Source organism: Cyprinodon variegatus, unplaced genomic scaffold (assembly GCF_000732505.1).
Source record: "Cyprinodon variegatus isolate N-32 unplaced genomic scaffold, C_variegatus-1.0 Scaffold90, whole genome shotgun sequence".
Taxonomy (NCBI): domain Eukaryota; kingdom Metazoa; phylum Chordata; class Actinopteri; order Cyprinodontiformes; family Cyprinodontidae; genus Cyprinodon; species Cyprinodon variegatus.
The window spans coordinates 29,636-55,365 of record NW_015150543.1 but is presented as its reverse complement, the minus strand read 5'-3'; the positions used below and the strand labels follow the sequence as shown (position 1 = coordinate 55,365).

The 25,730-nt window shown below is 38.3% G+C and overlaps 2 protein-coding genes across 3 annotated transcripts in view; both read left to right on the top strand.

The window, feature by feature from the left end:
- The window catches only part of LOC107084005 (fibrillin-1-like), a 32,137-nt gene extending 27,999 nt beyond the window's left edge, over window positions 1-4,138 (top strand). The window contains exon 25 of the mRNA XM_015373631.1: window positions 2,784-4,138. Within this exon, the coding sequence (XP_015229117.1) occupies window positions 2,784-2,925 (142 nt within the window). The 3' untranslated portion in view covers window positions 2,926-4,138. The remainder of the gene's footprint in view (window positions 1-2,783) is intronic.
- A 6,360-nt stretch (window positions 4,139-10,498) lies between these two features.
- LOC107084023 (calmodulin) lies at window positions 10,499-14,258 on the top strand. Of its 2 annotated transcripts, XM_015373659.1 has the most exons (6): window positions 10,499-10,643; window positions 11,981-12,011; window positions 12,966-13,109; window positions 13,190-13,296; window positions 13,368-13,503; window positions 13,617-13,645. In XM_015373659.1, exons 1-6 carry the CDS (start codon window positions 10,641-10,643, stop codon window positions 13,643-13,645), a joined length of 450 nt encoding a protein of 149 aa, XP_015229145.1. In that variant the 5' UTR covers window positions 10,499-10,640. The 2 variants fall into 2 exon arrangements, with proteins under 2 accessions (XP_015229145.1, XP_015229144.1); XM_015373658.1 differs by lacking the exon at window positions 10,499-10,643 and having other exon boundaries at window positions 11,933-12,011; window positions 13,617-14,258.
- The last annotated feature ends 11,472 nt before the right edge of the window (window positions 14,259-25,730 follow it).

Here is a 25,730-nt window from a genome sequence, read left to right as displayed (position 1 = left end):
AGTTATCTGATTCTTTTTTTATTTTTGCTAAAATTAGCCCAGTTTAGGGTTTCAATATGCCTGAATGAAGGAAACCAGTCTGCCAGGACATGTAAGCAACTGATTTTGGTGTATGATTATCTTTTCACTTAGTGAACTAAGTTATAAGATGATCCAGATTGATCCCTATTCTTAGGAGCAGTTGACCTTACCCAGTTTGAAAATCACAGCGAATGGGTTTCGTCATTAAATTCCCCAAAATACAAAACAGTCCATTAGAGAATCAATTCTTGACTATATTTTTGGTATAACATTGTCTTTTATTATGTGGATTTGTCCTTAGCTGCAAAGTGTGCACTTGTATGAGGGCAGATGTATGGCATCTGGACCAGGTGTTAGTGGGCCATAGAGACACTTAATCCCCTTGATGACTGGCCTCCTTTTTCTGCTTTCACTCAGCCAGACTATAATGTAACAATGCTGTCTGCATCAGCATTGTCGGATCATGTTAGATTAGTGAGGGGAAAAACAAAAGCCAGAAAAACATTAACTCTATGTTTCTTTCAACAAAGAGTAAAAATAGATTCTTGGATTACATGGTTTTATGATAAAATCACCTAAAGCCTTCGAGCTATTTTATACAATAGAGCAGATATGATTTAAATCACCATTCACAGAGCTTCTGTTAGGCTTCCTTAGATCTGTTATCACTTTTTCTGGGGAAACTCTCACCAAACACCAAACAAATAATCATTGCAAGAAATCATTCAACACGTTGTTTTTTGTTTGTGTTTAGTTTGTTATTCATAGGATGATTAAGCAGCAGGTCTCTGCCTCATTATCAGAAGGGATATACATACTTAAAAAGAGAACAGTTGTAATAATATAGAATGCAGTAAGTTTTAACTGCAAATAATTCTGCAGTGGGTCTGGAAAATTATTCAGATGTGAGCTTCATGTTTTTAATCAGCTTTAGCCCCAGATTTCAGCATCTTTCAACTCTGTATATCTAGGCTAGAAAATGCTTGAATATGCATGAGTCACTGTTGATCATCCACACATTTACATAAACATAACTAAAATTACTATTAATTTTGTTTACTGTATGTGCAATATAGGCAGCAGTAAACACACCCAAGAGATTTAAACTTCATGGAAGCAAAATACTTTTTATTTAAAGGGGTAGAAATTAATACCATGGTGCAAATAAAAGATGTAGCCCAAATTGCAGGGATATACAAAGAAAACTCTTAGAAGTTTGTATCTGTCTTCCACATCTGTATGAGATGAGAAGGAGAGAAAATAGAGAAAATAGAGATAAAAAAAAAAACAAGAAAAAGAAGAAAACAGAGAACCAAAGTAAACATTAAAAGAATTTCAAGAGCAGCAGGTATTCTTTAGATATCTGTGTGCGTCGAGAGCAAAACCGATGGTGATTGCACAATATTAATCAGGGTGGTAGATATCTGTAGCTGCAGCTTAATACTTAGTATTAATGTGTATTTGTGAACTCCAGGAACCAAATCCATTTGGTATGTATGCATGGCCGTGCTCGTGTATAAAGGATTTACAAAGCTTATTCAGAAGGAAAATATGCTTAATAGCAGGTGTGGGGGGCCCCAGACTCGTCCTACAGGGCCCATGATTGATAAAGAGGCAACCTGAGGTCCAGATAACCAAAAGCACCCCTGATCACAGGGACAAAAGGAGGGCAATATAAGGCTCTGGGCAGCCGGGAGCACCCGGAGCCTGACCTCCAAGGTGTCAAACCCCAAAGAGGCTCAGTACCTGAAGGGCACGACCCTAGATGCTATAGTGCCAAGGTCCCACAAGGCCATGGCGGCAAGCCCATGAGCTCCAGTCACCCAGATGAGAGCCAGGGAGTCTGAGGCCTCGGGGCACACCTCCCCCCAGTTGGGATCCCACAGGGCCAAGAGAACCAGGCAGCCACCAGGAATGTGACAGCATCCACTGAAGTACCCAACCCCACATGTAGAGAAAATCAGTCACTGATGGGGAAAATATGAATGAGAACGAGACAGGCCCTGCTTATACTTCGGGCCTACAATGTTCCAGTAGGTACGGGGGAGGCAAACACTCAACCTGACAAATAGACAAAGACAAATTCACATCCATGCAGTCACATTCACAATCTTACACCCATAGGGACATCTCGAAACATATTCCTACTCTCCTCATACATACGGGTCTGATGGTCTGATGGTCAATCCCCTTAGGAGGAACAGATCCACAGACACAGGAGTAGATCCACAGTTGCAGTTATTATTCCTTTAAATTACTGCAAAAGGTCTATGTGTGCATCCTTTTACAGCATTAATTACCAGAACCAATCAGTTTGGATCCGAAACCATTAGCTCTCTACTAGAAAGATAGGCAAGAAGAAGGATTAGGTTTTCTAGTTACAAAAATGCTAATCATCAGCAAACAAAATGACATGACCCAGAGTAAAAAGATATGTGTTGGAAATTGCTAAAGGAGAGTCCAAAACGAAATCTGACAGAAAATATGTGTGGTCAGAAATGATTCACTTTCCCAAGGCTTACTATGGCTGTGGAACAACACTGAATCTGCACACAAGCACCTAGCTTTTATTTTTATTATTCATTCCCTGTTTATAATTTAGTTTTATTAATTTAGTTCAATTAGCTATATTGTACTGATGTATCATGATTTTTTATTTCACATAAAAAAAAGAAAAAAACAGCGTGGAAGAGTTTTGTAGACTTTTGAGATCCACTGTAGGTCGTTATTTTTACTGTTGTATTATGATTTGTTTTTTGCAGCCTCCCTCATTTGATGCCAGACCACATCCAACAGCAGTACAACCCCCCACCCTTCAACTACGCTGACCCGGCCCTGCAGTACATGAGTCACTGCAGCCCTCGAGTCCTAGACGATGTCATGCCCCGGCAGCGGCTCAGATAGAATCCCCCCCCATGCAGCTAAAGCAAGAAGTCCTTCATGTCTTGACAGAAAATGTTAATTAAAAGTAAAACACTGCACTGCTTTTTATCTTCCAGTAAACAGCTGACCAACTATAACATTTAAAGCAAAATCTATTGTGCTTCAGTCCATAAAAAAGTGCCACTGGTTTCTAAAAAGAATATAAATGTACAGTTCAAAATCAAACAGTTGAATTATTTTCCATTGCTTAACATTCTAGTTCATTTACCATAACATAGTTTGTAGCAGGGAGCAGCCTTGCAAGAAGAAAAGGAAATATCTTAGAAAAATGATAATAAAAATACTTCTATAAAAATGTGTTTCTTTGGAGATAATTTGCAAAATAAATTGCAACAAAGGTTGAACGTTGTTTTCCAAACGTCAATGTCATCTCAGTGACGTTGGGAGAATAAGGATCAAGCCGAAAGAGGATAAGCATTGAGCCAAAGCAATGGATTGGAAGGAGACAATGATTTTATCTCTTTACTGTTAACTATGTAAGGCTCAATCATCTTTTAATTTCTAAAATCAATCTGTCAAAAGTAAAGAATATGAGGGACCTAGAACCCAATGTATTTAATTTCAAGATGTTTTCAGGCCTATGAATCCTGTTCTTATCCATACTTTGCATATAACAGTGAAATCGGTTAGTTTATGACTTAATTCTACTACAGTGGCCATCATAGATGTTTAATCTTTCATTACAATAACACAATCCCACCATTTTAAAATTGATGTGTATTTATTGAGAGAAGAATCGGAATCCTCAAATTTTTTTTTTGCACTCTGATAGTGAGATAACCAAAGGTAGACAGTTGAATTGTGTCTGAATTGTTTCTGTGGGATTTTCACCACCTTTTGGACCTTTTGCCAAATAACTAATTAACACCCGATTTTCATTTTGCAGGAAGAGATAAATACTCAATAAGTATTTACTGCTAATTAACATGGTTCATTATCCTGTGTCTTTGGAAGAGAGGAGGGATCACAGCATCACAAATCCTCCATTGCACTTTGATTTAAATACAGTAAAATTGGCTTTAAAGTCAGCTCAATTGTCTCATCAGCTCAAAATGAAATGCACAGTTCATTTTATTTTTTGTACTTTTCCTTTATTTATCCAGGGTGATTTGATTTACTGTCATAATTGTGTGTAAGTAAGAGTTGACTGTGAATGCATCCTCCCTGCTCTGATTAAAATAACCACATTTAATTTTCAGATATTATTTGATATAAACTATAACTTCTTCAAAATAATGACATCAATACCTGCAGTTGAAGCAACTCTTTTCTGGTTTTCTCTGTTCCAACTCCCTGCAGTTTCTTGTCTAGTCAGCAGGTGTCATAGCTGAGGCTTTCTATTGAGGGAGATCAATTAGACTTGTTTATCATGAGATGGGTTTTAGCAGAGACGCAGCACTCTCGCAGCCTCTGGCCCACAAGCCTGCGTACACATCTGAAAAGGCACCTGCTCTGCAGCTTTGATCTGAAGTGGCTGCAGCATGCAGCGAGCCCACTGACCCCTGCAGAATGAGATCATCTGAGAGGGATGCTGCCCTGCAGATCCTCGCCTGTGCAGAGACAGGCCTGGCCCACATGGTCCAACGAAGGGTCAAGGGTGGCAAACCTAGATCTACTTTTTCTTTATTGTTATTTACTGATTAATGCAATTTGCACACAAGTAGCAGTACTCACTTCAACAGTACTTCTGAAGCTCTTTATTACTGTTTTCCTTAGAACTGTTTAGTGACTAACCCTGTTCATCTGTATAGGGGACATTTTTTGAAATAGAAGAGAGATCTGGTGACACCGGTGTCTCCGGTGTTTAACGAGGATGAAATCATCAGATTTCTAGAAGGTTCCAAGAAGCAGCAGCTCATGTGCTGATGAAGGCTGCAGTGTTTGAACTCCTGCTCCGCACCGACTGCAGCAGACAGGCTGGAGGAACGCCAGTGAGGGAAAGGGAGAGCAGGCAAGAAGGACAGTTTTAGACAGTTGGAGAGAGAGAGGCAGAAAGAGTGAGGATAGCAGAAATGAATAGAAGGCAATCAAAGAGCAACAGCAGGGACTTTGTTTGACAGCCATGTTTCTCCACACAAACAATAAAAACACGTGCAAGTTTAGAAACACTTGAGGACTTTGTGGCAGGCCCAACAAACAGAAACACATTTGTTAGAGAGGAAAGTAAGTCCATGCTCAACAGTGTATCTGTTTCATCATAACATGATTGAAAGAGGCAGGGAACTGCAGACCCAACCAAATCCTCTTATCTGATTTAAAGCCATTAATCTTTTCTTAATCGTGGCGCAATTTTGGAATACAAGTATTTTCTCAGGGACAGGTAAGCAAGCCAGATCCTGCTGTTGGACTCTGTATGGCTAATGGTCTTATTGCAGGGCTGTAAAACCCTTCCTGCTGACTGGGAACGGTTTGCTGCAGGTCATAAACTTTTTTTTTTTTTTTCCATTGGCCGGGACGTAATGCTGCTTGTTCTGAATTCTTATCATAATCTGGTCAAGGTACATTGAGGAAATACGTATTAGACATGTTGCCTTCTCAGTAAATACATCTTCAATGAGGCTATTGATATAAAATTTACAGCAGATGGCAAGAAAAACCTAAATACTTTCCACATGCAAACAGGTAGAAATATATAGGTCAAAACATTAAGTTATCTGAGGCAAAGTAGGAAGGCACAGTGAATGATTATTGCTTTCTCTGAGACCAGTTGAGATGTACTTTGGGGTCATTTTCTCACTGAATCTTCACATTCTCCCCATAAATATCTATTCGCCCATTCTTCCATCCAATTGAAGCCTGCTAGTTGCACATGCTAAAAAGCAGCCCCAGACCATGATGTTCCCACCACTAACTTCACTATTGGTTGAGATTGATGTAATTTTATTCCCAGTTGACTGACTAATCTCTTTATCTTTAATCAAACTTGAGCATGATTCAGCATATAGATGTTGGTGTCTGGATACAATAACTATTGTTTTTGCAGTTCGGAGACTTGGAACGCAGTTTTTTCACTGTCTTTTTCAAAAATCGTGTGAGAGATACCTGCTCGTGGCTAGTTAATGGTGAAATACTGTAAAGTCACTCCTACTTCTGGATAGTGTTCCCAACGCTGCTGAATGGAAGAGTCGGAAGTCTAAAAATATATATTTGTAATCAGTGATACCAGGATGTTTTAAGGTGATAAAGACAGCCTTATGCTTTTACCTAACCTGACCTGCTTCTTGTGCCATGCCTCAAAAATAAGAAACCTTTTAATAGACCTTCAGTCGGGACTAAGCTAGATAATATTAACTGGCACTGACAGGGAACACGATTGCTAGTTTCTCGCCTTTCTGTGCTTTTTTGCAGATTAGTTTCTTCCTGCTTTCCCACTATGCCAGAATTCATGGAACTAATTGTTTTGATTAATTTTTTAAGCGGGGATCACCTTTGTTCATGTCAATATCCTGATTAGAAACATATTTAGTGGAAAAAGCAATGACATATTTAATACCTATTTTCATGTGGATGAGCGTGACTCCTCCCTCTAGGCCGATGCGATCAATCATGCAGATTATCAAACACGCCCTGGAAAGCAAACACATGCAGGTCTCCATGTGCACACTGAAACAATGCAAAGGTCTTTTCACTTCTAGCTTGATATGCCCAGGGAAACAGACAACAGCCATTGTCTTCCACGAAAACCGATCCCCTCACCAGGCAGGGATCTGGCAGGTGCATTACAAACCCCTCATTCATTAGTTATGTAGACTCTGTATTTCAGTTACACGGGCAAACATCTTCTCATATTTGTCACCAGCACTTAATCTCTCAAAGTCCTCACTTCCCACTTAGGCACACATAGCTCCACCCTCCTATATATAGAATTATTTCTTTGTGGGTTAGCATCATAATGTGCAGTTGTGCCACGCACTGTACTCTCATCTGCTGCCTTCAAAAAAAGTTACCTGACCTGCACTTGCCTTTTTGTGAAGGAAAAAGTACTAACTGCAGTGCTTCCATTTAAAGGGGAGTCATTCCTTCCTACTGCTGCCTTGTGCTTGCACGAGCTTGCAGTTGTTTTGACTTTTTTTAGATCATTTTGTACCAATAAAACCTGAGCTGGATTGCATAATATTAAAACTGAATCAGATTTTAAAAGTATACACTCAAATACATATTGTCTATGGTTGGTCTAATGTGATTAATAAGGCCCTATATTAATATGTGTTGTTGATTGGCCCAGACTGAAATCAACTGAAAGGTACTCAGTTATAGGTGTGAGGAATGCCCACAGAGAAGTAGGGGAAGTGACTTCAGGAAGTGACATCAGCCTTTTTCTTTGCTTGGCTAAATCGGCCTTTGAACCCTACGGCACACAAATTAAAATGGGTGACTGTAAATGTGATCTAGGTTGGGCACAACCTGATAAGAATGTATAATGTGGGACAGTTATTATACAAGGGCTGATAAGAAGGAAACATGGCAGTGATAGATTCAATGCTCAGTATATGCTCTCCCACACGAATCAGTCTTAAACATGACTTAAAGATTAACTAATTACATATAACATTAAAAATAAAACCTTAGAATGTTATTAATGTTATTTGGGGATCTAACATCATAGAGACTTTGTTTGAGTTTTGTTGATGATCATGTAATAACTCTGAGGTTTCCCTTCAGTCCAATATTTATTCACTTTCATCATACAGCCACAGGAAAACGCCCTCTTTCAAGGTAAAGAGTCATAAAACAGACCTTTTTTTATTACTTTAATCTTTTAATAAAGTCAACTTTTGCTTATTATTTGGTTTTATTTTGGGAAGCTTTGAGATGCTGCTATTCATGTATCCTTAATTTACTATTTGACACGGCCCCCATGAAACCGCAAGGAAATCTCAAGGTTTGCTTTTCTGGAGCATGCAGAATGTGTGTCAACCCAATGCTGAGGTGGTTAAATATGCTGGTAAAGTAATTTTTCCCACCCATCAATCTGGGAAGAGTTTTAAAACCATTTCCACCTCTTTAAAGATCAATGGCAAGAGGTTTATTTTCCTAATAGGAGAAAGAAAATGCTTTTTGGGAAGGGATATTCACCCCAAAGTCTAACCCTGAAATTGTTCATATGATTAATAAAAGGAAAAAAAAAATAATAATAATCAGGTTCTCATGCAAGACTACACGCCTTGGTTGGCATGTGGAACGATTAAGAGTCACAGTCATAAGAATAAACATGTTGGCATCATTTGCAAGGGTAAAGGAGAAACTATCAAAGGAGAATATAAGAGGGACAATTTAAATTTAGCAGTTTTTGTGTATAATAAGACGTTTGGAACAATTTACTTATTATTTACTCCTTATTTGCAGTTGTTGGAAAAAAAGCACCATGAGGTCATTAATTTTAATATAAACTGCTCTTGGTTGTTAAGTACTGTACAGTTTAATAAAGACCACCTCCACAGACTTGACATTGGGATTTAAGAAGTTACTGCTGAGCCTGGTTCTGCTGGAAAAGGGAGTTTTTCTTCTCCACTGTCGCTACAAGCATGCTTAGTGGAGGGATTGCATTTGAGTCAATGCAATAAACAGGTTTTCCTTAGATAGAAAACTTTGAATCAATTTGACTGTATGATCTGGTGAACTGGAAAGTGCCTTGAGATGACATGTGTTGTAAATTGGCGCTATAGAAATAAACTGAATTGAATTGAACTGCTAAGAGACATTTGCTACTAGAAGCTTCACAGGCTAACGAACTACAGTATGGGATCAAGTAAGTTTTTAGCATATAGCTTTTTTATTCTGGGTTTATTTATTTTCAGTTATGTAAGGAGGTAATCTCTTGTGAGCTTTTCTATTCTTAATCGTGATAATTAATTATCATTTATTGATCAGATCATTCAGTTGAACTCTGTTACCTAAAACAGTGAAATTAAAGGGAAGGCACCTTTGTATTATTTTTACTTCACCTTTAAACTGTATCTGGTCTTTTGGCTAATGTGGACATATGGAGCTCTTGATCAACAATTAAGAGCTGATCTTGTAAGAAGAAAGAATATATAAAATATATCAACTAATGCAAATGATGTAGCTACACTCGATGTGCTATTCTTAGCTGTTTCTGAAGAATTTCAAAAAATCTAAATTAAAAATAATATCGGTCAAATATTAGCCAAAACATGTTATTGGATTATATTGGGCTACATCCTAAAATTTCCAGTATTGTCATGCCGATAGAAAAACTTTTGTTTAAAGTTTCTATAACCAATTGGTGAATATTACATTGGTCAGTTGTTCTAATACCTTTTTTTGTTATCTCTGTTCCCTGTTTTAGTGATATCACTTGATCAGGGCTTTTCTAACATTCTAAAGTACAAAATAAGTAATAAAAGCATTTAATATTTGTGCTAATATCCTATTGGATCCATATCCTCCCAATACAATGTTATCCGGTCACTTTCAAACCTGTAATATCAGAGGTGCATCGTAAATGAAAAAGTTGTATCAGGATACCCCTGGAATTCACACACTACTGGGTACAGCGAACACATGCAACAGTTTATCTGGCCTTTGTAAAAGATCTAGACTTTTGTGCTGTAACATCAGGAATTAAATGATTTGACAAAAAAATATGACAAAAACATATTAAAAAGAAAATGAATAACATTTCCTTCAGAAAAGTTGGGTTAGGTTAAGGCATCTGTGGCAAATACAGAAACAACTATTGAATTTTTCACATTCTGTGTTCTATGATTTCACTGTGAAAGAAAGGCATACTGACACATATTTCTTATTAGATTATTTATATGCATCAACAGTTTTTCATAGAGCCAGGCAAACAGTAGAAGTACGGGTGAACTATCAGGTATGGAGCGATCAGGATATTAACCACCAAGCAGCATAATTAGACCCAGAAACCTGCAGCAACACTTGTATCAGTTTGAAATAGCTTTTTATGTATCATGTGCAAGCACATGCTGATATATCTACTATGCCCAAACTGGTTTGCTCTGATACAAAATAAGTTTTGAAGTGATTAAAACTTTTTTCAGAACTTTTTCAGTTGTGTTAACTTTCTAAAACGGCATAAATTTCATCATAGCAAAACTAGAGAAAGTAAGATTAGAAAACTGTCATAGATAATCACTAAAGTGAGGAAAAGGACGCAACAGAGCACTGTGCAACAAGCTTGTCTGGTGTGCCTCTATGGCACTGCCTGGACGTCTGTAGACAAGATGCAGCGGCAGCGCAGACCATGGGAGTGACGCATTGCAGGTACAAACCGACCAATCAGAGAGCGCGATTTCTTTCCGCTACGTTTGTGCCTAGCCACTCAGTAGCAGAAAGTATTCCTACGCAAATATTTAGTCCATCAGCTAAACGTAGAGAGACGTTTTGTTACGACGTTAATACAACCACAGAAATTTTATTTTTGTTAGTATTGTGTGTTTTTATTCTCCTTCATAAAGGCTATGTGGTGAAGTGCTATTTTCTAATAACCGGACATATAGGAATTTGGCGGAGGGATTTCTGGAGAAGGAGGAGTTTAAGACACCCCTTAAATGCGAGCCCAGTCGTCTCCCTCTCAGTGTGCTCATAGTGGTTCTTGTTTCTCACTCTGGTTGTTAGTGGTGATTTTTGGATATTTTTTCCCCCCCAAACGGAGTTTGTGGTGAACTAGCAGTTGATCCCACGCTGAGATGGTAAGAGCATTGACTTGACATGTAATCTTTTATCCAGCTTTTGAATACGACACTAATAAAACCAGAGAACGACCGTAGCAGCTTAAACATAACGCTATTTCTGTATTTTATGTTTCACTTTTCATTGCTAACTGTCTTGCACGCGTGCTTTCCATTAAAACGATAACTATACATAAATGTTATGTATAGTTAATGTTACGAGCCGATGGGAATAACGTATGATTGTAATGGGAGTGTTTCGGCATCATGGGCGTTGTTTGCCTCTCAGTGCTGCTGAAGCTTAAAAGCAGCACTGGTGACAGGGAAACGTTCCGTATTTCACTTATAAGTAAATCGAAAATGTATATATTATCTGTCTTTTTACTTATGAATGGGTTCACTGGCATGAAGGAAGTTTTTCGTCGTGCTAAAAGTGATGTGAGGCTAAGCCGGCATATAATGGTTGCTAGCCAGCTACAGCTCTTCCTAGCTAGCTTTTACCGCCAAATAATTATCCATTAATTGTGTGGCGTCATTCAATCATTAAAGCAGCTCCAGCATCGGGGGTAATGTGCTGAACAACGTTTCCTATTAGTGTCGCTTCCTATTATCTAAAAAGGATGTAAACGCAACTGCTTCCCCTTTGGGTCGTTTTCTTTTTTGCGATCTGCGTCCACTTTCTTTAGCTCTTCTTTCATTTGCATCGTTATGAGTAAAACAAAGTATTAACCTTATTCAGGCTCAGATGCAATTGGCTTTTTAACTTGTGGGAACTATAAAACCTGCAGCATATTCAACACTTAAAGGAAGTACTGTCTCATTTGGTTTTAATGAATTCTGTGGGCTATGTTTCAGTCCCATTTCATGTTTTTCCCTGCAATTTAATTTATCTGATCTATCTGAATTAGCTGAAATGCACCCAAAACATATTTTAAACCTCAAATCTAATGATTACTTTAAAACATTTTTTTAACCTTTTTTTTTTGTCAGGTATACATATATAGTTGGCATTTAATGCCTCACACATGGACTCTTCCCACCCCACACTTTTAAGTGTTTTTTTTCCAAATCTAAATTGTTTTGTTTCCTTTCTGTAAAATATTTTTTGTCCAAAATTTGTATCTTCAATGTAAACTGCTTTGCAATCCAATTAACCATTTTCAGTTTTACCTGGATGTTTAAATTGATTTCTATAGCTTTTTTTTCTCTATATAGAACATACAGGAATTTTAAAATTTGATAAAATGTTTCACAAATCAAAGTACTTGGTATTCTGAAAGTGTGAAAAATCTAAAGGTTTTATGATTCATCTAGCTGGCATTCTAATGATGTGTTTTTTTTTTTGTTTTTTTTTTCAGGCTGACCAACTAACAGAAGAGCAAATTGCTGGTAAGATATGGCTGCATTGATCTTCCTCCTCATAACTTGCTTCTGTGGCTTCCATTAAGGACTAATCTGGTGCAGTGGATTTATACTTTTGCCTTTTAAGGCATTGCACAGGGCAGCCTGCTGGTCATAAAACTGGAATGAAAGAAACCGCTGTTGCTTGCTGTCTGTGGATTGCTGAAGGACTCCCTCACTAAAAACTTTGCATTTTCATGGCTGCTGAATTATGTGATGTAATCTGGAGGAGCCCTGCTCTCCTGGTGTGTTGGCACTCATCACTTTACATGCTGGGTCCTTTACACTGGGCCTATGGAACACTATAATGCACTGTGGTAGCAGTTAGGGTTTACTGCATATGAATTGCTGAGCTGGGACTTGGATGTCTTAAATTCTTACTACAGGTGCCAACTCCTTGCTTTCAAGCATGGTTATGATCTAAAGTAATCTGGCTGTAACAGCTGTTTTCCTCATGGATGGCTTGTGTAAAGCTTTATGGAGCAGTATATTTGCATGGCCTAAAAAGCTGGGTTATTAGCATTGTTGTAACCAGTTGCTAAAGCGATTCTCATTGTTTGGAGTCAAAGCATCCATTTATTGCAGGACACCTTTACTTGATGTTTGTTGTTTTACTCCAGCCATCTGCAGCATGCCACCTTTATTACCCATTGGCCTCATCTATAAGCATGCCATTGTTTCTGGTCCCTCATGGCTCAGTGCTGTCAGTCACTTTGATGGCCTGTCTGTATCCTGATGTTTGAGCTCATGGAAGCTGTTTAACCAGAAACTCATCCACTGGGAATATAAATAGAGGTGCACCTGTGTGCTGTTTTGATGACAGTCCTTGAGTTTTAGCTGGGTGTAGTCTCTAAGAACTCGAATCAAATTGAGCTGATATATTGTTGCATCTAATGGGTTGATTATTTTATTTTTATATATTTTTTCCTTTTCTGTCTTTAGAGTTCAAGGAGGCCTTTTCGCTCTTTGATAAGGATGGAGATGGCACCATCACCACTAAAGAGCTGGGCACAGTGATGCGCTCTCTGGGCCAGAACCCTACAGAGGCAGAGCTGCAGGACATGATCAACGAAGTGGATGCCGATGGTGAGAATTGGTCTTTAAACACTCCTGCTGTTCCCAAATGTTCCTGATCTAGATCTAACACTTGCTTGGGCTTTTATTAGGAAATGGAACGATAGACTTCCCTGAGTTTCTAACCATGATGGCCAGAAAGATGAAGGACACAGACAGCGAGGAGGAGATCAGAGAAGCATTCCGTGTCTTTGACAAGGTAAGCACTTAAAAGGGTAGTTATAGTATAGATTTTTAAAACAAGCACTCAGTAACTGACCCAATTTTTAGGATGGAAATGGATACATCAGTGCTGCTGAGCTGCGCCATGTGATGACGAACCTTGGAGAGAAACTAACTGATGAGGAAGTGGATGAGATGATCAGAGAAGCAGATATTGATGGAGATGGACAAGTCAACTATGAAGGTTTGTAGTTAGAAATAATCCTGGCTTTTAGTGTATATAGATTTTATTTTTTTTTTTTTTCCTCTAAAAAACGTGTTCTTAACTTTAACTTGAATTTTTCATTCTCTCTGCAGAGTTCGTACAAATGATGACGGCGAAGTGATGGCCTTGTACAGATTTCTATATAAATTTGCCTTTTTTCTTTGTGTAATTTATCTGTAAAATCTTAATAGCCCCCCATTCGTCCCTGCCCCCTCTGCTGTCCAAAGGAACTGCATGTAAACTGCATAAGCTCATGTCCCCATGTCCCTTTCTTTTGCTGTCATGGTGTTTTGGAGTGACGGAATGGCCATACAACCAGGAGCCCGTGGAGGCCTCTGGGAGCCGGAGATCTTCGGCCCCTCCTTACCTGGCAACGTAGGAGACCTATCACCTGGTTGTCACTTGGCAACACTGTTGGCATGGAAGCAATGTAGCGGAGTTAAAACTCTGCATGGACTATGGACAAAGTACATGAAATCTCTCAGCATTGCACTACTGCAAAATTATGACACGGGTGTATCTCCTTGGTACTCGTACAAACTCTTTTGTATCTGCTGTTCTTTATTGGAAAATGACTAATCTTAACATGCTTTTTAATGTTTTACTCACTACTTTTACTTTCCTCTTTTCTTTCTTTCTTTTTTTTTCTTTTTGTATGACCTCTGGTCATGCCTAAAACAATCCATTCCAAGTTGTATATTTTGTTTTCCAATAAAATTTACAATCTACCCATATTTGAAACCTGTCTTGTTTTCACGGTTTAAAATGAAATTTGTTTACCCTGTAACGGCTGTTTTTGTACGAGGACGGAACACTGCAGTTTTCTTAAAATGTTTACGGAAAGTCTCTCCTGCTAAACTTAAAAAAAAAAAAAAAGGCACTTAGGAGCATCAGCCAATGCCTCTTAATGTATTGAGCTCAAATAATTTGTTTAGAAATGTAGGAGCAGAGTGTAGACTTGGTGCAAACTGCTGTGGTCAGCCTTGCACTGTCCCTGCTCAGTTTCTCATGGGCCATGTGTTGTGTCCTGGAGTTAGCATGGTTCTGTGTAAAAAGCTTGACTGCCTCATGTCCGATTTGACATTTGCCCCCAATTAATGAGGTGTGGGTGCACATCAGACATCGGTGTAAATAGAGGTGTACCTGTTGGCTTTTTTTTTTTTTTTTTCTCCTGAGTTTGTTACAGTAGCTTGCAGAGAAAGTTGTTTGAAATAAAGCTCTATTGTAGACTTCCTCTGTCTGGTTTGGTTTCTCAACTATGGATTTTACATGTGGAATCTCCTGTCTTAAAGCCAAAAATGAGGTTGAATGTTTTCCCTCAGAATTTAATTTTACCTCTGGACATTTAGATTTTCTTTGAATTTCCTAGATTTGCTTTCTTAAAGCTGCATAATTTGTCAATTGTTCAAAATCAGACTTGTATGGTGTACATTTTAGAATCGGGTCTGTTCTTAAAGTCTTTATCAGTTTACACTACCAGTATCCCTTCATTTCCCATAATCAATTGTGGGTCAAGTATGAACAATGGTGGCTAAATTCGTCGGACACAATAAGTGTTTAGGCAAGAACGTACCATTAAGCTGCTGTGACAAATTTGCCTGTAACGATTGGGGTCACTGCTAATTTCAAAGATTAATACTTCCTGGTTATGCCATCAATCCTGCAGTAAAACTCCCTGCATCATGCTGTCTCCTCCGTACTTCACAGCTGATCTGGTGTTCGCTGGTTTGCAAGCTTTTTCTCCAGCCTACTTCACCTTTTGTTTTATCTGATCATAAACTTCTCAAAAAGTCCAGATCTGCTAATGTGTGAATATTGCGTCTGGTTTAACATTTCTCAAGTCTTTTACACAATGAAATGCTTGACACCTGAATGTTGGTCTTCCATTGTGCCTTAGTCAAAGTTAAAACAGTCAAGGGGTTTAAATTTAGCCCCTCACCAGGAAAAATTAATCAATGCCTGAACTGCTGCTATAGTGACACTCATGGTTATGTGGTAGCAGCTGATTAGTGAAGGGTCTGAGCATGGTGCGGTGATGTCTGATATTGTTTATTCCAGGGCAGTCATGCTTTTGTTTGCCATTCTAACCTGGAGGGTGAGATGGTACATCCCATGTCAGGGAACTTGGAAAGTTAGTGTGTTAATTGAAATCTTAGATTCACCATCCTATTCTTTAGTTAACATTCAGATTGGTTGACCTTTTTTAAAGATAGTGGAGGATTTTAGACAATTTTTAAAAAGACCCGCCCTCTCCACTTTAGAAAAAAAATGCACATGCACAACCCTCTACCCACTCCCCAGAGGGAATGCCTATTAAACTCGTGCGAGAGCATGCACTAGCTAATTTCTTCCTGTGCACGCTCTGTTTGCATTGCTCATGCAAGCTTACTTTCCAAAAGAAGATTTGTTATTTTTCCTCTATGTCAGACTAACCACCGGTAAGTGAAAATCTGTAAGCAAACCTGACGTATGACAGCCTGACCTAAACATATCACCAGAATGATTGACAATTAGGAGGACCATTTATTTAGATGATTCACCTGGAAAAGGAACATTCTCTCATATATATTTTTAACATCAAGTTTCAGATCAGGATGTTAAAAGAAACTCAGTTCTCTGGTTATCATATGTTTATTTACTATGTTTAAATCAGGTTATTTTCCATCAAAATGTCCACTGTGAGGCATTTGTGGCATTTATGCAGCAACACATTCCCTCTTAAAGATGTGCCTCTTTTCTTGTCTCCCAGCATCAGCGGCCCCCGTTCCCAAGGACTGAGTTGTTTATGACGTCTTCTGCTACGTGAAAGTATTAAAGCGCATCCTTGTTAGTTTAGAACAGGGCAGATCAGATGTGGGTGATGTCTGTCTTTTCTCAGTTTTGCAAGAATTTTAGAATTAAAGTGCCGCTATGATTATCTCTCTTGTTTATTCAATAAACTCACTCGGGTGCAAAATTGTATTTTTCAATCCGCAGGGGGCATACTTCAGTAGTCCCCCATACCAAAACCACTTGGAGTGTTTGCTTCATCAACATAGTTGGTCTCAGTAATTGGCAAGTACGGTGGAAGGTTTGTGGTGATGTGGGCTTAATTCTGTTCTGAGGTTTTATGAACTTTTTACAGAAAAACAAAACAAAGAAAAACCTTTAAGTTCCCTCTGGTCATTTAAATATCACAAGCTGGGGCATTAATAACCTAAAAAGCCTGTAATTAAAACAAAAATCAGTGTCAAATATTCTTTTCAAAGCAATAATAGCAGAGCAAGTCACCAAGTCAGTGATCCTATTCTTAGCTGAACAAACCCATTAAAATTTCACTTATACATTTAATTCTCTAACTCTTACAGTTACAAATGATTTTGGAGTTTATGCTTGTAAATCTGCTGCTGGCTTGCAGCGCAAAGCATATGTTATGGCTACAAAGCTCCCTTAGGCTGTAAAGTCGACTTGACCCTATGCAAGACAGCTGATTCAAGCCTGCGGCTGCTTCAAGTGACGTGACAACATGGACTCCTGTATAATTCATAAATAGCTGCACTGAAATTCACTGGGGCCTAACGTGCTTTTTTTAGATTAAATAATTCCGCTTTTTGGCAGGAAGCTTCAGTTTGGACGTTTTGGAAACATAACTAGAGCAGGGATGATATTTGAAAAAAAAAAAAAACGCTGACTGTGACCAAAGTTTACCAGGGTTACAAGGTCATAACTCATAGAGAGAAGAATGCAACAAATTCATCACCCTCTTTCTACAGTACAATAGGGGATGTGAAATGCTGTGGGCGTTTTTTTCTCTACGAAAAGCTCTGGAACCTTGTTTCAGTAAATGGTATCGTGGACTCAAATAAGAACATATAGAAAAGAAGCGATCAATGCCAGAAAACAAAAAAATCAAACCAAAATGGTTGATCATAAACATAATAAGCCATTCAGTCAAACTGATAATAAAAAATAAGTAAACAAATAAAATAAAAATCAAATAAATGTATTTGCCCTTAATTTGAGCAGATAAATGGGACGATCTCTAACATAATTAGCTTTTTTTTCCCTTTTTAGAATAGATAATTAGATATTATGTCCTTGAACTAAGCTAATGGGGTGGGTTTTTCCTTTTTAAAATGTAAATCCTCTTATTCCATTGGCAAATCGTCTTCTTATCTGTTCAAATCAAGGGAAAATAAACCTTTTCCAAGAAAATCAAATGACTTATTTTGCAATCTTTGCAGCGGTAGAACAAATCATTTGGGAAAACCTTTGAGGTGAGTTGAATATAAGAAAACTGAGCAGAGGGAACATCCAGAGAGGTTCTTAGCTCTATGCTTTTGTAGTAGTCCTGCAACTTTCTCCTTTTTATTGTAGAATCTCATTTTAATTATTGAGGTGAATATAAAGTCTTTAAATGCAAAGCGGCAGTCTCAGTAAAAACGCAGGACGTTCTGGAAACAGAAGCCTGGTGATGTAATGCAGCGGCCAAAACAAACAGAGCAGCAGATAAAATAACACATGCTGAAGCTGTCATATATATTGAAACACTTGTTTATCTTTATTCCTTGTGGCAGCACATCAACACTTCGCCGTGTGACTGCAGTGTGACAGCAAAAGCAGTGAGGAAGGCAACTGCATTCTCTCTTTAACTCAGGGGCAGAGCTAGACATACTCATTACCAGGGACTAAGTCCACAAAATATTTCAATATAATGAAGGAGATTTGGTAGACCAGAAAAGTAAGACGTTATCCCTGCATTCAACCTCTTTGTTAAGACTTATTACACATTTAATCATTGTTAACTCCTCATTGCTAGAGTAATAATTGATGGTCTGAAAGGATGCAAGTAAGAAGTAGGCCAGAGTCTGAATGTCTTATGCAGAACAATACCGTATTTGCAGGAACATGAAAAGCAAGACACGTGAAGACCTATTGAACTACAATTTCTAATCCGCTTCTTGTTCCATCTCTCTCTCCTCATTCTGGCATGTTCCTCTATCTCTGCTGTCCCTCCATGTTTGTGCTGCATTCATACATAAACCAGAGCAAACTACCATTATCCAATGTTATACAACATATGATAAAGTAAAGCTGTTCTTCTCTCACCTGAACTGTTTTCTGCGTTTTGGATCTGATGTCCATTATGAAAGATATTTATTAGGCTTAGCCCATCACTGTGGTCTTTACATAAACCAATGCTAATCTAGTCAAACTCAGCGGCACCATATTACCACATTCTATTAGGGATGTAAATCACAGCCATCACTGCGATTCGATTCAGTATCAGTTTCCTGACCCAACGATTCGGTTATTTTCGATACGCACAAATCCGCCATGTGTGGTTTGTCTACTGTTTACGCGAGTGTGTGTGTGCAAGCGGGAATAGGGAAGTGGCTAAAGGAAGTGAGGTAGGAGGGCAAAATAGGTTTAGCGCCACTGCAGAACGGGACTCAAAATTACATCCAGGAGCAAATGGATCAAAATAGAAAAAAACAAACACGAATCAATACTCTTGCGGACGTGTCGATGCATCCTATCGTCGGCTGTTGGATTGATGCATCAATGCAAAATGATTATTATTTATACCCCTAAATTCTATCACTGGAAACGTTGATTCTTCGTGTTGAATTCAACATATTAACCAATTAGCAAGGATTACAAATAAAGTAATAAAGTGTGTGGGGCTGTGACAGCTGTGTTTCCACTGTGTAGTTCACCATTACTAACCAGATTAACCTTAGATTGTTTGACAGTCTGATTTCTTTTTTATTTGCTCTGGGTCCCAAAGGAAGGAGATGATGAGAGGTGTTGCCCCGGTAGGGCTGCACACCAATGTCCTGAGCTGTTAAAAGAGGCAGCTGAGGGACTAATCCTACACACACAAACGTATGCGTCCTTGTGTGGCTGACAGAAACCATTTCAGCGGATAGTTACAGTGTGTAAAGCGAATGCCCATTTTTGGTGTGGTTTGCACGTACTGTAAGAGATGAGAATATATTTTTCATGCAAAAAAAGAAGTGATAGATCTGATTTGAAAAAGCATTTCAAATTTAAGCCCCCAAAGCCCCCCCCACTGCTTTAACTTGCAGCTCACTGTGGAGCAGACAGCTCATGAATCATCACTTGATCGCTGAATCTTGGCCTCTCATCTCCTTGCAGCTCCAGCATGGGGGAGTAATCTACAACCTGCTCTCTTTCTACCTGACTCTTTCCTCCTGCGTTGAGCTTTTCCTTTCTTCTGACAGCCAGCCCTGCTCTCCTCTCTGCTCTCTTTGTGCAGCAGCCTGATGTTTCGGTCGACTGTACAGCAGATCAGCTTTCTCTCCTTAAGCATCCAGTCACCGAGATCGGTTATTAAGACCGTTCAGTGTTTCCATCGCTCACAAAAAGGCTTCATTACAATCTACTATCAATAGGTTTTGATTACAAGCAATGACCTAACGTGGATCTACCATGCATTCGAGCAGGTTATGACAACCGCAGGGGTCAGAGAAAACTGATCCTACAGGCTGTCTGATTGTATCACTTCCCCACTTGAGGGCCTATTATGGCACTGTGCTGGTTGACCAGTCAGCTTTGGCTCGTATTGCAGAGTGTTGCAGCCTTAGCCTGGTGTCTATGCTGGTATAGCCGATGGATATCTGAGCTGTGCTGGCAGCTGCTGAGTGTTGAGAGAGAAGGAAGGGTGCTAAGAAACCCCGAGGGTGCTATTACTGCAAAGCTGCGAGCAGTTTTCTCTTTAGCTGTGTCATTACGACATGAACGGTTTTCTTTTTCCCTCCTTTTTTGTCAAAGGTTAAGCAGGCAAGCAAGTCCCACAGTGTAGTTAAGTGAAAGTGCCGATCATCGACGCGCAGACCTGATGGAAGTGGAGATAAGGTGTTTTAATGGTTTATGCTAAGAAAAGTGTTCTTGGAAAGGTACACCTGGGGTGTCTCATGGTTAAATATCTGATTTAAATTTAATGGGTAATTATACTTTTGGTAATCTCATAAATTGTAAAAATACAATTTCACAAGAAAATAGATCGCACTGCAAAATCTAGAAATAAGTCAACATTTCTTAAAGTGTATTTACCCTTAATTGGAGTAGATAAACACGATGGTTTGCCAATGGAATTAATATTTTTACTCCTAAAATAAGATACTTAGATCAAATGCACTTGAAATAAGACAATGCAATTTTTTCAAGTGTTTCATTTACCTCCTCAATTCAAGAACAAATGCATTTATTTCAAGGAAAAATTACTTATTAAGTTTCAATTTTTTTGCAGTGCACCTTTACCCTCCTTTTGTCCCTTGACATTCCTTTATTCACTGTTTTTAGTTGTGTTTGTGTGAATTACATATGTTTTTCTCATGTATTTTCCTTAAACAATGTCAGTATTTGACTTGTTAAAGTTGCACTGTATAAGTTTTCCCATTCATGCCCTTTCCATCTTCCTACATGCAAAATGAGTTTTCCTCTGTATGCAACAGTTGCCTCTATGGACTCCATTTGTAGGTTTGTGAGAGAATGATTTGGGTTATATGATCTGGGCATGCCTGAGTGTGTGTGACATTGCTGTGTCACTACCTGATCTGCAGCAGAATCACGATCCATACCATCAGCTCATTAGTGCATATGCAACCAGAAATTCATTCAGGTCACCAATAAATATTGTAATTATGGCACCAAAAGTACTAATTTATATCCTTAAATCATCAAAGCATTATAATGACAACTTTGCTGAGCGAATGGAGGCATTTACTTTGTTTCCTTTACATTTCTTGTCTGACATCATCATTGGACATGCTCAGAGCAGTCCGGAAACATATGATTGCACCGCGTTTATCTGTATTTTAGTTGGGTCATCCTTTAGATTATGCACTATATACTGTACAGGTACAATGAAAAGCAAACATGAAACAAAAAATGTAAACACTTATTTACTGATCTAAAGCTGAAAATAATGTCCTGCCAGCGATATTGTAGCTATCGCATTTTTAGGACAGATCGGGTAGAGACAAGTGATATACCAGCAGGATGTAAACAAGTTTATTCTCAGCCAAGCAGTGAAACTTTTACGCAATATAGTTTATTACGCTGTTTGTCCTTTTTCTCAGAGATATTTGAGATATTTCCCACACATATTTGCAGATACATCTATACATCTTGTGCTACCACTACTGAGTGAGTAGAGATCAGGTGCTATTCACTTGGCTACTTCTCTGCAGCCATTTCTGCAGTCATAGATGCATTAGCAAGAGAACATGGGAGACTGTTTCTGAAGATTGATCAGGCAAGATCAGCTAGAATGGCATCTCAAACCCATCCCAGACTCCACGCAAGAGTCAGAAAATAAACCCTTTATTTAGTCCAACAAAAATTGCCAAATTGGAGTCTGACATGTGACAAGATCAGTGCAAACATTGGAACATTTTTAAGGAATGATGAGAGTTTAGATCTCTCGTTTGAATAAAAAGAGGCTTTCCAGTTGGCCTGTCCTTTGCTAGAAAAGGTAAGATGTTCAAATGCTGCTCAAACTATCTTAGCTCAGAAGACATTACATCTCTAAATTAGCCGTATAGTCTATACAGCAGACTTCAATAATTTTCCTTCTCTCCCTGAGGTCATTTCAGCTTGTCGCCATGAGGGGCTGTGAAAACTGGGAATTTTGCTATGTCGCTTTATACCTGCCTATTTTTTTTATTTCTAAAGCAACAGCTTTAGCATGTTGATAAAGTACTCTATACAGGGAAATAGTAACATTCTGTAATTCAATTGCAACTGTGCCATGCTAAAAAACTAAGACCCTCATAAATGTAACAAAATACAGGTCAAAGTTTGACAGCTCAGACAGTCTGAGCCTGTTCCAGTTACCCATGTCACTCAGGAGAACACCTTCATACCACAGTGGGAAAGTAGGACAGGTGCTTCGGCTCAAGCACATTTTAACAGGATTTCACCGCTTTCTACCAACTACCTCGAAACACACCAGCAGTAGCACCTGTGGGAGCACGGGACACGGGGGTGACGGTTGTCAGGCCTGTGGCAAAGGATCAAGTCAGATGGCAACTGGGATCAAATGATACGTAGCGATACCAGCAGAGAGGAAAAGAAGCCATCCTGTCGCTTTCTGTAAAAATCAGAGAGCAACTGAAAATGAAAAGTCCTGCGTTCAGGGACAGGGGAGGAGGGCGAAGGAGGGGCAGTGCTATTTCTGCATAGCCCACTGCTGATGACCAGTATGTGTGTTAGTGGGTAAGAAGAAAGGAGAAGTGAAAGACAAAGAGTGGAAGATAGACAGAGAAAGAGACCTTTTAAAGCTTTATGATCCACACCCCACAACAAACCTGCTAACAAAGTGTTTTAAGACAAAAGCTGAAAAACTATGAACACAACTCCTATACAACAAGTGTGTCATCATTATAATGCATTATTAAATATGTAGGTTGTTGCATTTATGAGAGAATAATAATTTCGAAATTTAGAAAACTTAGCACACCCTAACAGCTGGTAGGAAAGGCTTAACTGTCAGCAATTGTTTTCTCACTGATTTTCTCTCTTTAGGTACTGAAACCTGCTTCAGTGGTTTTATGTTTGCAGATATTGTTTTTGTAAATTTGTCCGATAATTGGTACTTTTTTAGCTATTTTAGCTATTGAACAGATATCCTCACATTTATCTCAATTATATAGTGTACAGAAGAGTTCAGATTTGACTTAATGACTGCAAGGGGTCCAGGTACTGAGCCCAAGTTATAAGCCCTCCACCACCATGCCTAATGGTTGACATGAAGCGTGCATTTCCTTAAACATTCTCCTGTGCTTTATAGCCAAATGTCTCTCTTTTACTAACCTTGCATGCAAGCTAAATTCTTACGGTATTTGAGCATTAAAATCTAAACAAAAATCCATTTTGTACCGCTCCAGCTTAAACTGTTAAGAGCAGACCCAAAACAGGCCAACCAACCTGTCATGGTTGGGTTAAGGTTTTGAGGACACAAATGCAGAGTTTTAGGAGGCAAAGGTGTGTTTTGTACATTTAATGTAGTACTCACAGTGTTACATGCAACACACAGGCATCTGAGGCAGGGATCCAAAAATCCAACATAACAACAACATAACAAGTACAGAGAAAAACAGAACCTTAGAGACATCAGGGAAAACATGCATGAGGAGCCAGGAAAAGATAAGGAACCAGCACTGAGGAACTGCACAGGTAGAGTATAGATGGGAGACTGAACAAAGTCAGGCTGATTGGGAGCAGGTGTGAACAGAGGAGTCTAGAAAGGATCATGGGAAAAGGATACCAACACAAGAGGGCAACAGAGGGCAATCAAGAAATACGTAAGAACTCAAATACATAAAAAAAGGAATTATACCAATAAAACTAGAAAACAAAGAAAAACATGGATCAAAGTGAAACTGAAAACTCAAAAGAAAAATTAAACAGAACCAAAACCGTGACACAACCACATTGCAGTATTATGGTTTAAGGCGGGCCATATTTTATGTGATGAAAGCAAGAGCTGCCAACCTCACAGTAAAAAAAAAATAAACAAGCTACTGCAGGAGGAGGTAGAACTAGTTCCTGCTTTCATATCTGTTTTGTCAGAATCAAAAATTCATTTAATCGTTGAAAGGGGAGCAGCAAGACCATAGAAACATCAGTTTTTGTAGTTTCTCATGGAGTCTGCTGCTGTTTTATTTGATACTCAATTAGCTAACCTGTTAACTGTCATATCCTATCTGTAAGTGTCTCTGGGGTTTTGCTGTTTTTTCTGGTGTGAGTGAGCTTCCTATCACAGATAATAAGACAACTTTTAATATAATAAAGGATTACCTGAGGGAATGAACACTTTTTACAATCTAAAGTAATTTATTGAAATGAACATATTGTTCATATGAACCAAATATTTTGATTAAATAGAGAAGTAGAAAGAAAACATCCATCTTGTAAAATATTAGCCACTAAACATTAGCTAACCACCATAACTCTTTATAGACAAAAAATGTAGATTCACAGTTTTATGCAATTAAATATTTTCCTTGGTTCTGTTTAACTTGACCCGTTCAGGCCTGATTGCTGCCTGAATCATAAATTCATCAATGATTCAATAAGATTTTTAAAGAAAATTTTATAAACCACAAAAAGTAAAACACCAAGCATCAATCTGAAAGATTAGAGAACGAATAAGAACCAATCAATAACATCTACCTAGAAAGGATGAAAGAACCAATTCAAAGGTTATTGATTTAGATCTGGATTTAGATTCACACCACTTTATTAATCCTATCAGGGGAAATATATTTGAGCAGCACTGGCGACAAACAAACAAACAAAAAAAAAAACATTTAAAGAAGATGATTAATGATTAAAGAAAATGATTTTCACATTTGGTTATTCATCAGAAAATATTTGTAAGCAATATAATTTTAATTGGAACTCTACTATGAAGACATAACTAGAAGTACAATTAACAAAAAAAATAGATGACTTGTATAAAGCTAAACTTATTAGAGTGGACCAAGAAATTAAAATGGACATTAGAAGGTGGTACGCTTTAACGCTAGATTTTAGTTCTAGAATCGAAACCATTAAAACAAACTTATTATCAAGGTTATTATACCTCTTCATGGAATTACCTATAGAAATCACGGACTGACAGTTTAAAACTTGGAACAGAATTATATCCCGATTCATATGGAACACGAAAAAACCCAGAATAAAAATTGTAACTTTACAGTTACCAAAAGAGAAAGGAGGTAAGGCACTATCAGACCTTAGAGAATATTATCAGGCTGCCCAAATAACTCCCAATGATGAATTAATGAATATAAGTGACATAAATTATGAGGCAAAATGGAAAAATATCGAACAAAAAGTCCACGGAAGAGAACTGCAGAGTATCATTGGAGATATACAGACCACTAAGAATACACTTGAGAAAGTTATTGCTATTACCAGTTTTACCCTGGGAAAATGGTTACATATAACCAGGAAATGTAAACTAGAGGAACAATTGGGTTTGATTCAGTGGCCAGTCTACAACAAATATTTTACACAGGACCTAAGATTCAAACAATGGACAGAAAGAGGTTTAACAGTATTATGTGTAGTCTTTAAAGATGGGAACTACAACAAGAGTTTGTCCTTGGAACTCAAGATCATTTTAGATATCTACAATTAAGGGACTTCTATAACAAAGAGATAAAACACAAAGTTGACCAAAAGGAAAA